Below are 13,616 nucleotides of genomic sequence, written 5' to 3' on the forward strand. Positions count from 1 at the left end.
GTGTCAGAGTGTCCAGCTGTGGGTTATTATAATTAAGGCTACTGTGCACCTTAGTATACAAGTCTTTGTGTAGACATTTGCTTCCATTTCTTTCAGTTAAATACCTAGGAGTAGAATGTCTGGGACGTTTAGAAGATGTCTATTTAACTCTTTTAAGAGACTTATTGTATCAATGTTAAATTTCTTGAAGTTGCTAATAACTTTTCCTGTTCTTAGGAAGTCAACATTGATGTATTTAGGAGAGGGGCATAATGTATGCAAATTATACTCTCAAATATTTCTAAAAAGAGAAATATATATAAATACACACATATACATAGATATTACTTACGTACACATGTCTGTGTAATATAGAGAGAAGGAAGAAGACAGAATGATAAAACAAATGGGGTGAATGTTAAAAATTGGCAAATCTAGGCAAAAGGTATATGACATATTTGTCCCATTCTTGCGATTTTTCTACTTGAAATTATTTCCAAATAAAAAGTTTAAAAATAAATACCATAGTAGGCTAGGGTGGAGCATCTTCTGGATTTTAAAGATCAGTATTGTGCTGTCAAAATCCGTATGCAGTGCTAAGGTGCATTAATAGGCTGGTTTTGATAGCACTTGCTCTGGAGCATTGCCGTGCTGTCTGTCTGCATTTCTGTGCCTCAGAATTGCCTGAAATGGTAACAGATTGTCAAGTGAAATTCTTTTCCTGGATCAGTAGCCAAATCCCCTGAGATGGATCTCCAGAGCTACCTGCTTTATCCACGTTGCCCCTGTTTAGCAAACATGCAATGTATGGTGGATCTCAACTCAGTCTGTGATCCTTCGGCTTTAAAATGATACTGTGAATGTGGACATGGTGAGTGTCGTAAGGAAAAGAAACCCAGAGATGTTAAATTCCGTTATTTTAACTTCAGAAATATTAAAGGTCGGGGGTTGAATGGATAGCTTTACAATATGCAGGAGGAAGAGAAATGTTACACATTTCTCATTTCTTCTCAGGTCTAGAATTATATATAAATTCGCCCCAGAGGGCTTGGAGGTTTTGCAGAGCCTTTTACCAACCAGCGGCTGCAGTTTCCTTAGAGATCTTTCAAGACTGTGTTCCCCACCACCGAATGACGTCTACGTATTTACTTGTCTTCCTCTGCAGAATTATTTACTGTATGATTTCCTGAAGGCTGCTTCCAAATTAGGTGCTTAGAAAGTTTAACTTACGTGCCGAAAACCGGATAGCATTAGGGGATAATGTTTTCTGGTCACTCAGTCAAGTTATCAGAGAGGCCTTGACCTTCAGACAGATAGAAACCTCATCGGCAGACTCGGAGACGGAGGACCAACCCTTGTTGGATTTATTTCCTACGTTAAATTAGTTTTCTTCACTTTTAGCTTTAGCTGTGTTAGCAGGGGTGCTGTTGTAAGACACACGAGCACAGATAGGACAGGTGATGTTTTCTTGCACTTGTTTTCTTATCACCCATCCCCAACCCCCAAGGAGGCTCCAGAACACTGGTGTTAATATTGCTCTGTGAGAAAAGATTTCCTAGTTAATATTTGGAAAAATGCCTGACATCAAATCCACCTCTAGGAGACTCTCTGAGAAGCATATTCAAGTTTATTCAGCCCATTAAAAATGTTAACCCAAAGTTATCGGCCCTGGAAGAACTTACGTTAGGGAATGCTGCTGAGTATCGTGAGGAAAGCTGGGACTTGGTGGAAAGCTCTAGATTAGGAGGAACAGGGGAGGACTTTATAAGGCATTTCTAAGTGGTGCAAGTTCGGTGCAAGTTCTTAAAACATAAAAACGTAGCCTTTCTTAGCAGCACCTTTGTGTCTACTTTAAAAGGTTATTCCTAGATTTTATTTTCCTGGGAAGTCTTCTGTTGCATAACTGTACTTGCAGCATGTTTCTGGCCAGCTCGCGGGTGTTCTCACTGCCCTTTGGAAGCTGTTTTAGGTGACACGTGACAAAGGCAGAGGGGGCCAAAAGGTACTGAGAGGTATAAACAAGTGGAGACAATAAGTTCATGGACTGGGGTGGCCTTGTCGAGGGGACATAAGCACAGTTGTACCGCGTCGACTGAGGATTTCCGGGAAAGGCTCGCTGCCTGAATTCTCTTCCCCACCTTCCAGCAAAGGGCCTGACACGGACCCTCCCCCCAACTCAATGGTACCTCAAAAGCTCCCTTTTAGGCCATCGGTAATTTTTTAAAAAAATACCAGGTCCGTCTGAAAAGATGTGAGGATTAGTGCACTCACGTGGAAACAGGACTGGCGGGAATGACATCTGTAGCTCACTGGCCGCCTCCGTGACCTGCCACCCCCCCACCCAGACTGGGCAGCCGTGTTCTGCAGGGACGTGGTAAACTGGGGAGTGAGCCCCTGATTCTCAGTTTCTCTTCTGTTTCCAGTGATGACACTGTTCGTGCATTTTTTTTTTTTATCTTTTAAAAAAATCCATTTCTTCTATAAATCACTCTAACCCGTTTCAGTGTACTATTACACAGTGTGAACAGTGGGATGTAAGAACCGTAAACTGCTTATTCTGAAACTGCATTTGAATTTCGTAATCGTGACTTGCGTGTGTTCCCTTTGGCACCCCAGTGTGTCCCGGCTCCAGCACCTGCTCAGCTGTTACGACGCCAGCGAGCCCGTGTTCCTGGGAGAGCGCTACGGCTACGGCCTGGGCACCGGCGGCTACAGCTACGTCACGGGCGGAGGAGGGTAACTATGCGCTCGGCCTTCCGCGAGCACTTTGCACGTAAACATCCCTTCCTGCTGGGCATGTGGGTTTGTGGCCCTGGGATCCGCACTGGTATGTGAGCGCTCTGCAAACGGCAGCTGTTACTTTTGTGGGAAAGTGAACGTCGCATTAATATTTGCTAAATATGAAGAGAACCCACAGTAAAGAATATTTTACCCTTTGAAGCACCGATCTAAAAATATATGTCTGCGTGCTTGGTAGAAATGTCCCTGTAATAGTGATTGCTTCTAGGCGGCCAACTAATTTTGATTGTTTAAATGAAAAAAAATTGGTGATAGATTTTAATTTCAGAAAATAAGCCATTTGACTTTTATCCAGTGCTTAATAAATCACATTTGGGAAAAGAGTAATGTAAAAGCTTTGACTTAGGCAATTAAGTGATATTTCTGTAGGACTTATAGGTTTTAAATAACAGTTAAAAATCAATATTTTTAAATGAAGCATCTTCCTAATCTCTTATGAGGAAAGGTTTTAACTAGATTTGTATGGGTAAATCAATCAAGCAGTTAGTCTTTTGTGTTACTTCTACAGTCTTTACTATTGGGGTGTAGAGGCAGAATCTTAACTTCTTATCAACTCTAGTCATTTGAATTCATTCACCAGATGTTCAGCGTCTGCTATGTGCTGGGCAGCTCCTAGTGCGTAATCAGTGATTATAAACCTCCGCAGGGCTGGGACCTCACATCCCTACTTCTCAGTCCCCTAGACCGGAACAGGTCCTACGGGAACCTGCAGGATGTGGAGTCATATTACAGATGCTCTGCTTTGGCCTATTCAGTGGTGAACATAAACGGTTGCGGAGGTGGCTCTTTTGTGCGATGACCAAGCCAGAGCCGAGTGCTCTGTGTTAAGCAATGGCTTGCATCTACCTGAGCTCGTTGGCAGCAGGAGATGGGAGTGCAGGGAGGCCTTTGAAAAGACACGGAGGAGTCAGGCCAAAGAATGTTGACCTCTTCATTAAAAAAAAAGTTCAAGCTATTTGCAGCCTTACCTTATGGCAATGCGTTTAACTGTCTTGGTGTGGAGTTAGGGCTGATTGACGATCAGGCATGGCCCTTGTGAGCTAGGATGTTCCAGTTCTGAAAGGGGCCCTGTTGCTTGTATGTGGGCTTATATATTTTGTAACACACTGGTGTTCATATAGTACTTTTAATGTAGAAGTGACTTTTTGTGTGATTTCTGAAAGCAAGCTACTTTGTTGTCTTCCTGGTGTATTGGATTTAGCTGTTACTTCTGAGACTGGCACTCGAGGCCTTCTGCAGCCTTGCCTTACCTTCCCTAACCAGCGCTGCCTTGCATCACCGCAGTTGGGTTCATTCATTCACCTAGCCTGGGGTATGCCAGGTACTGGGCGTGCACAGAGCAAAACCATGTGGCCCCTCCCCCACAGGAGCTCCCAGGCTGGTGCCATATTTGCACAAACGTTGTGTAATTGTCACTGCTCCCCTCTCGTGCCCGTGGAAGGCCCTGCTAGACCACCAAGGTGGCACCTTTAACTCCTGTGTTCAGCCTATCCTCGCTCCTGGGTATTTCCCACCACTTCTAATGTTCCCATCTTAAACCTTCTCCCACCACCACGCCGCCTCCTTCCTCCCCAGCAGAACGTCTCAAGAGCTCGCGACTCTGTCTCCGTTTCCTCAGCTCCGCACTCAGCCTGCTGCCTAAACTCTCTCCAGTGTCTCCAGTAACCTTGCTGTAGCCAAATCAGATGGGTTATTTCCGTACTTATCTCATTTCCCCCCTTAGCAGCCTGTGACACAGTTGACAGTTCACTGACACACTCTTTTCCCTTGCTTTCCAGAGCTCCGACCTCTCCTAGTTCATTCCTGTCTTTCCAATCAAACCTTCTCAGTTCCTTCCATCTCTCCCCGCAGTGTCCGTGCTCTCAGGCGTCTTCTCCAGCCTCCCTCGCCCGCTCGCTTTGCATTCTCCCTGGGCAACCTCATCCGCCCCGGCTCCGTGCTGAGAGCCCTCAGGTCTCCATTCCAGCCTAGACTCTCTCCTGACCTCCTGGTTCCCAGATCTACCTGCCAAGGGCACCTCCACGTGGGTGACTCACAGGCACATCGCACTCAGCACTTTGTCGTCTCTGACTTCAGTCCCAGTGTCCCCCTCCCAGGGAAGATACAGGAAGACTTTCCTACTTTTTGGCATCTAAAATGAAGAGATGATCATTCGATTTCAACAAAGGTCAAAGTGATCTGGGATTAGGCCTCAGTTTCGATCACCTCTCGTTCACCTAATCAGCAGCCTCCCTGGGTGCTGCCGCGGTCCCCACCTTGGGACCTCTCTTCTGCGCCAGGCCCCATTTGCCCCGAAAGCTGCCATGGCCTGCTGCTGCCCTAGGAAGGATTCTTCTCTCTAGAAATGCGTTCATCCAGGCTTCCTGGCATCCACCTTTTTTCAACAATTCCACAGATAAGCATGATTTTTATTTTGCTTTTATTTTTTCTTTGCCTTACCATCGTGTGGAAGTCTTTGCATCCTTTGATATCCTGCCTGCAAGCAGAACTGCTCCCATTGCCTATAGTATGGAGTCCACACTCCTCATCAAGTCATCCACACTCCTCATCAAGTCATACGGGCTTCCCATGACCTTGGAAAAGGTTATTTTACCTTTCTGGCCCCATCCATCTATACCCTCATCTTAAAGAATTCTTGCTGACCTTGGTTCAGTTTCCCAGAAGCACCATTTTTTTCCTTCCCCCAAGATATGGCATCTGCTGGTCTCTACATGACATGATTTCGCCACCCCAGCTTTCTGTCTGGGTAATTCCTCTCCGTTCTTGTGGACTCGATATGGCTATCGTTTATTTACTCCGGGAAGCCTTCAGCCCAGTCTAGCCTCTCAAGTCTGGGTTTAATGCTTTTCTAATGTACTTTCGTAGCATATTATGCAAACCGTTACCATTTAATTGTCTATTTACTTTTCTATCTTCCACTTAAATCACACATTATTTGCAGGCAGCACTTGTGTTTCATTCCTCATTACATCCCCACTTGCAAGCATAGGGACTCGTTTCTTTCAAGGTGCCAGTGAATAAATGAATGATCTTTACGTAACTGACATTGTCCAATGTGATGTTCTGTTTTTTACAAAGCACTCTTACAAAGAACTTTTACAAAGACTCGGGAACATTCTTTAGGAAATTGTCTCTTATATCAACCTTTCTTAGACGTGTCAGACATAGTATTGAATGGTTTCTCTAGGATTACGGTGGAATTTTCTGGTGCTCTAGCTTGAGAACAAATATGCCTCTTTAAACAACAAGTCAGAATCAGTGGCTTGTAAAACCAATTAATAGACCATAACCAGCACTTAAAAATAATTAAATATTGAGTGAAATAGAACAAAATGGCAAGTATCAGAGCGCATTCCATGGCATAAGGGTAAGTATTGTGTTGTGGAATTTTTGTTTCAGTTTTATACATGCACATATACGCACACATACACAAACCACCTAGAAATGGTTGCAATGTGAAATATGTTTCTTGTGTTCTGACTGTGGGTTACAGTAAAATGAGTTTTTGAAAACCACTGCCTTAAACCATCCTTCCTAGGCCGCACTTGCCAGAGCTGAGTCCGAGCGAGGCATGGGCTCCAGTGACGCAAGTGTAGGGATATCCTGTGTTGTCTGGAAAGTGAGGCCTTTGCGCTATTTGAATCCAAGCGTCTTTTTATCACTCTGTTGATTACTCCATGAAAGTTTGGGTATTTGGAGAAAATCAGTTGAATGATTGTTTCTTTTTGAAAGTTTCTATTTCATACATGAGTTTGGATAGGAAGCTGTGCTCAGGGTGTCATTAGCCTCTTTGGCAATCTTGGGGCAGATGACTGAACCAGCATCGGATGGGGACAGTGTCCTTGGAAGAGGCCCCGGTGTTACCCAGAGACAGCCGCGAGCTATTCACCGCTGCAGATTCAGGGAGGATGGGCGCGTCCCCTGCAGGACACCTTCTGTGCGAGCTCCTTGTCTGCAGGCGCATTCTGGAGCAAGTCCCAGCCTCGCATTTCCATCTTCTTATTTTAAAAATTTGTATATGTATGTTAAAGGAAATCAACTTATTAATCATGTAGCCTTTCAACATCTTTTTAATACTTAGAAGTTGGTGGACAGAGCAGACCAGAGTTCTTTTCTACCATGATGTGATTGGTAATTTTCCATTTTGGGAGCAACTTCATTTGGAAAGAGCCCATCAGCATACTAGTAAACAAGTGTTATTATAGTCTCATGTGTACTTCCTTTATGTGAATAATTAATGTAAGACTGTTCCATGAGAGCAGGCAGAGTATAAAATAATTACTAATTAAAATTTCATGCTTACATTTTATCTTCCTATAAAGTCAGTTTTTATAGAGAAAGCCGACCAAAATAAAAGGCCTCCTTTCCTTCCTATTCTAATAGACGCTGGCAGAAAGAAAGCATTTTTGCTGTTTCCTGTCAGCGTGCATCCCCTCTCGCGGGCCCTTTTCCTGGGCTCAGTAAGTGCAGCCCAGCGTGGCTGGCTGGGCGCAGGACGCGCAAGGTGTGCGGCCTGGGAGGCTTCCCTGGGGAGCAGCACGCTTTCTAAGAGAAAGCCAATTTATGGTGGCTTTTCAAACTTGCAGCTTTCCTTTTTGTGTGGTTGACAGGAACTTTTTTCCTTCTTTTTGAACAGTCCTATTTCCTTGTATCATCTTAAGGAAAGAGCTGCTTTTTCCTCCTGTCTAGTCAAGGGCAGAGAGGGAGCCTTTTGTGCTGCTGCGTTCTTGGTGATCGGTCATCAGCGTTGAGGAAACTGCACGGAACCACGCCGGGCTGCGTGTGGATCAGCGTTTCTGAGTCAGCGATTGTGCTGAAGCTCCCTGTCCTTTTTCCCTTCCTGCTAGACTGACTCATGGAATGCGTCCTCCCTCGGGAAGAAGATCTTTGCAAAGGCAGCTTCATTCTCACTTGTTTGATGTCACACTTTTATTGGGTGCTTACTGTGTACAAGGCCCTATATTTGGCAATGGGAACATATGGATGAATTTTAAACAGTTTTGCCTTAAAGAAAGTCTTTGATTGAGACTGAACTTGTGAACCATTTTAGTCCTTTCAGCCTTTTCAGCTTTTGGGCTATTCATGATATGAAAAGATTCATTTCTACTATAGGACCAGGATGGAAACCAGAAACCAATCTATATTTTGATTTTTAAAACTTTAAATTTTTTTTTTATTTCAGTATATTACAGGAGTATAAATGTTTAGGTTACATATATTGCCTTTGCCCCACCTGAGTCAGAGCTTCAAGCGTGTCCATCCCCCAGACGGTGCATACGGCACCCATTAGGTGTGTATATACCCATCCCCTCCTCCCCCCAATCTGCTTAACACCCCATGAATGTTACTACTATATGTGCACTTAAGTATTGATTAGTTAATATCAATTTGATGGTGAGTACATGTAGTGCTTATTCTTCCATTCTTGTGATAGTTCACTTAGTAGAATGGGCTCCAGCTCTATCCAAGATAATACAAGAGGTGCTAGATCACCATTGTTTTTTTGTGGCTGAGTAGAGCTCCATGCAATGCATATACCACATTTTATTAATCCATTCATGTATTGATGGGCACTTGGGTTGTTTCCACATCTTTGCAATTGTGAGTTGTGCTGCTATAAACATTCTAGTGCAGATGTCTTTTGTATAGAATGTCTTTTTTTCTTCTGGGTAGATGCCCAGTAATGGGATTGCTGGATCAAATGGTAGTTCTACTTGTATCTCTTTGTGGTATCTCCATATTACTTTCCATAGAGGTTGTATTAATTTGCAGTCCCACCAGCAGTGTATGAGTGTTCCTATCTTTCTGCATCCATGCCAACATTTATTGTTTTGGGACTTTTTGATAAAGGCCATTCTCACTAGAGCTAAGTGATATCTCATTGTGGTTTTGATTTGCATTTCCCTGATGATTAGAGAAGTTGAGCATTTTTCATATGTTTGTTGGCCATTAGTCTATCTTCTTTTGAAAAGTTTCTGTTCATGTCCTTTGCCCACTTTTTGATAGGGTCGTTTGATTTTTTTCGAGTTTCCCAAGTACTAAATAGATTCTAGTTATCAGCCCTTTATCAGATGTGTAGCGTGTGAAAATTTTCTCCCCTTCTGTAGGTTGTCTGCTCTCATGACTGTTTCCTTGGCTGTGCAGAAGCTTTTTAATTTGATCAGGTCCCATTATTTATTTTTGTTGTTTCTGTGATTGCCTTTGGGGTCTTCTTCATAAATTCTTTCCCTAGGCCGATGTCTATAAGAATTTTTCCAATCCATATTTTAAAAAGAAGAGAATTTATGATGGGAACTTGGTACCCAAGTATTGGAAAGGGCCAGAAGACTGAAAGAGAGCAGGGTGGTCTCGCCCAGTGATCAGTAAGTATAGAAGGCCGGAGGAGTAGCGAGAGTTATGGTCACTGGTGCCTACTTGTGCAGCATTGCTGTGGCCGCTGCTGCCAGGGGATCATGACACTGTGTCTGAGCTGGACCCAGGATTGGGCACCCCAGGATCTCTGCTGCTCCATGCTGGTTCTGCTGGGGCTTGTGGCTGCCCCTATCACCTGCCTCTGCCCCACAGACCACCAGGGCCAGAAACAGACAGCCTCCCCCCATATTGGGCCTCTTGTCAGATGAAACCAAGACTCAGCTGGCAAGAGAGGCTAGAAAAGTCTGTTATAAAGTTTCTAGCCTCCTGCAATGCTGAGGGGAGCACAGAGAGGCTAGAACGGGCCAGAGTTCCACCAGAAGGTGCCTGGCACCAAATAGTGCTGTGACACTATTTGAGACCAAGAAAGTCCTGTGCTCACGCACTCGCCCTCTCCTGCTCTCACTCTCCTTTATCACGGTTACCTTAAGGAAGCATCTGCAAACTGGAATCACCCACATAATGCATTGTTCTTTCACTTAGATTTAATCTCATTGTCAGTCATGACACTTATGAGTAAGATACTTAATATTTCAGGGCCCATCTACCTGATGAGAATGTTGGCAGATTTTGTTATTGGTCTCATTGAGGGTTTTGAAATGAAAAAACTATTCTCACTTTCCAAATTTCGTATTAGAAGAAGAATGTTGCATAGTATTAGTTTGTAAGAAATGTATGTAAAAAGTAGATAGGTAAACATCTCTTAAAATTGAAATTTGTTGAAGGATACAAAATTACAGCTAGATAGGAGGAATAAGTTCTGGTTTTATACCACTGCAGAGTGACTATAGTTAACAATAATAAATAGTCACAGTTAGCCAGAAGAAAGCTATTGGATGTTCCCAACACAAATGATAAATGTTGGAGATGATGGATATGCTAATTACCTTGGTCTGATCCCTTGTATATTCTGTATATGGAAACATCACCATGAACCCCATGAATATGTATAGTTGTCAACTAAAAAAATTAATTTTAAAAATTTCATACATTAAACAAAGGGATTTTACCTCTGTAGAAAGCACAAAAATATTTCCTCCAGAGTAACTATTGAATATAAAAGATGACTGATGTCAGCATCTTTCAGCTTTGTCAGACGTGTGGCCTCTGAACTGTAGTTCTTTGTTCATGTCTACAGTCTCGGTGGAGCTGCTCTGGCTAACCCCTTTCTGTGTCTGCTTTGGCTCCCGCTAGAATGGTCTTCAGCAGAGAAGCCATCAGGAGACTTGTCGCCAGTAACTGTCGATGCTACAGCAACGATGCCCCCGATGACATGGTCCTGGGAATGTGCTTCAGTGGGCTGGGAGTCCCTGTGACACACAGCCCTCTCTTCCACCAGGTGAGAGGTGTTTCTATTCCTGCCTCCCGGGGAATGGAGGGCATGTTCTCCTCACTTAAGGAGTCTCCTTCTTTCTCTTCACACATTCTGGAACGGTCCTAACAACTGTGTTGACAGCTCCAGGACGACATCCTTAACAGACCTCTTCTCCTCTGTGCCGTAGACGCTGCACCACGTACATCGTAAAGAGGGAGGGCAAAACATCTGCAAAACCAAATGCTGTTTGACCAGTAGTGTCCTTGCATGGAGGGCCAGTGAAAGGCTGCTTTTTTTTATTCCTTTTCGGTTAAAAAAAATTGACGTTTAAAAATTATTGGATGCTGTCTAGAAATATAAAGGACTGACCTAATATTGTCCTACTGATCACCGAGTGTGTGTAATTCTACACCATCCTCGGTTTTTAATAGTGTACATCTGGGCTTTTTACTGGGCTTTTCCCCCTTTGGCTGCTAATAAACTGAGAGGCTAAAATCTATTAAATTTCAATATAGTATCTCAATAAACATATCCTGTGGGTTATGGGAGAGGAGAGATGAGATGATGTTTACCAGGAATGGTTAGTATTTATAGCCTCACCATATTGCAGTTTGGGGATTAGAGAAGGAAATCCTTCTGCATTATTTTTAGTATTTTTTAAGAACCAGGTCAGTGAATTTTCTTCTAAGAATCATAGCAGATATACACAAACTAAAAATAACCATAAACCAACTTCCCTCTAATGTCTTCCTTCAAGAAATGTAAAGCTTTTCACATTTGAAATGTATAAATGCATGTGTAATTTAAAGGCCCTCCCTTATATGGAAAATAGTATTCATGCTTTGTTTAGTAACCAGTGGCAAACGCTGTCACGGCAATATAGAGGATTTAGTGTGACGGAAGCAGTGCTATAGAAAACAACTTGAACAAGGCAGAGAAAGCGCTTGCCTCATCAGGAAAGGTAGAATCCATTTCGATATCCTGGAGACCGTACGGGAGGATAAAAATAGACCTTTAATACAAAGAAATGTATGAGAAACCTCCTTCCTGGTACCAGTTGGAAGGCACTTATCTGTCCTTTAGAACTGCGGTCCCCAAGCCCCAGGCTGTGATCTGTTAGGAACTGAGCCCCACAGCAGGAGATGAGCAGCACGTGTGAGAGCAAAGCTTCATCAGCATTTACAGCCGCTCCCTATCTGTCGCATCGCCGCCTGAGCTCCGCCTCCTGTCAGATCAATGGTGGCATTACATTCTCATAGGTGCGTGAACCCTACTGTAAACTGCACATGTGAGGGATCTAGGTTGTACCCTCCTTATGAGAATCTAATGCCTGGTGATCTGAGGTGGAGCTGAGGCAGTGATGCTAGCTCTGGGGAGGGGCTGCAAATACAGATTATCATTAGCACAGAGGTTTGACTGCACAGAGACCATAATAAATCAATTGCTTGCGGACTCATATCAAAGCCCTATCAGTTAGTGGCAAGTAACAATGTAATAATAATAGAAATAAAGTGAACAATAAATGTAATGCACTTGAATCAACCTGAAACCATCCACCCCCCTGCTCTGATCTGTGGAAAAATTGTCTTCCATGAAACTGGTCCCTGGTACCAAAAAGGTTGGGGACCGCTGCTTCGAAACCTTGAGAGCTCTTACCCATTTTAAGCCCATGTATTATGGTAGGATGACTGAGAAAAGCAAGTTATTCTCTGTCATTTCCTCTCTTGTTCTATCTCATGGTGTTTCACTCATTTAAAAAAGTAGTTAAAACTGTTGGTATATAAGGGAAATAATTTATCAAGGTGAGTGTGACAGGTCTTAGATTTTTATAGCAGCCCTTTTCACTTAGGGAAGAATACATTAGTAAGTAAAATGATAAGGAGAAAAGAAAGAAGGAAAGCCATCTAATTCTTAAGAAAAGTCCTTTGAAGATAATTCAAAAATTAAAAAGAAGTTTGCTGTTTCCCATACTTTACAACTCTTGATTTCTCTACTTCACATAAATTTAAAACCCTTCCAATATCATAAAATGTTTAAAACCTATCCTCCCCAACAGATAATGCTTTATCTTCTAATTCTAAGTCTCTTTTAGAGAGTTTGATTTGATTTGGACAGTATTTTCCATTTGTAATGTTTAAACACTGGTCCAAACAGAGTATTTGGTCATATTGACAAAGAAATATGAGGCAAAGGGATGAAATTGAAGATTCCTGGTGATTGGAGATAGAGTGGGCATTTGGAAACAGTCTCAAGTATAAGGCTGCCTGGGCCACATTCTGTCTGTTTTTAGTCAGGGAAGGTTATTGTCAATTCATAGATTTAGAAGTGGACTCCAAGGGCTGTCTAGTGCTTTCCTTTGTTAAAAGCAAAGTATCTAGAGCACGTGATTTTCTGTTCTTCCAGAACTCAGTGCCACTGATGGATATGACAGTGTACAGTGGTTGGTGAGTGCCCAACTCTGGAACTTTGCCAAGAAGTTTTACACCACCGTGATGGTGGGTCAGCTGTGCAGGGTGTAAATCGTTTCTCAATACAACTATGAAATGATTTGTCTAAGGAAATACAGTTTTAATCTCCATTTGTTGCTCTGTCCAGTGTGCTCTCATCTTTACAGATAAGAGGTTTCAATTTTGCCCACGTGTGTCTGTCCGATGCAGTTTAAGCTGCCTCTCTCTTCCTGTGCGCAGCTGCCCAGCACACTCAGCGTCTGACCCTCAAGTCCTTCCCCACACCGATCCCACCTGTTCGGGATTTCCTTTTGGCATTTTGGACATAGATATGTGATTATGAGAGTCTGTGTCGACTTCTTGGTGTTACAGATATCTCTTTGAATGTATTTCACTTTTCTGGTTTTGTTAATACGTTTCCATGACCTTATTTATCAAAAATGACTGGCACATTCTAATGCTTAATAAGCCAGCTCTTTACATGCATACGTGGGCTCCCTGAGATGTGGTTAATCACTTCTTGAGTCTGCATTAATAGAGGGATAGATGTTAAGGATTTATTTTTTTACTGTTAGATGCATTTGTATCTCCAATAGTTCATTTTTAAATGTGAAAAACAAACAAGGATTTGTTTCCATTGCTTTTACAGTCATCTCCCCTTATCC

At 42.9% G+C, this 13,616-nt stretch overlaps 1 protein-coding gene across 1 annotated transcript in view; it reads left to right on the plus strand.

The window, feature by feature from the left end:
• Positions 1–13,616, plus strand: part of B3GALTL (beta 1,3-galactosyltransferase-like) — a 100,806-nt gene that overhangs the window by 83,783 nt on the left and 3,407 nt on the right. The window contains exons 13-14 of the mRNA XM_012642135.1: positions 2,596–2,715; positions 10,384–10,528. Of these exons, the coding sequence (XP_012497589.1) occupies positions 2,596–2,715; positions 10,384–10,528 (265 nt within the window). The remainder of the gene's footprint in view (positions 1–2,595; positions 2,716–10,383; positions 10,529–13,616) is intronic.

The sequence above is a fragment of the Propithecus coquereli genome, unplaced genomic scaffold, assembly GCF_000956105.1.
Source record: "Propithecus coquereli isolate 6110/MARCELLA unplaced genomic scaffold, Pcoq_1.0 Scaffold175, whole genome shotgun sequence".
Lineage (NCBI taxonomy): Eukaryota > Metazoa > Chordata > Mammalia > Primates > Indriidae > Propithecus > Propithecus coquereli.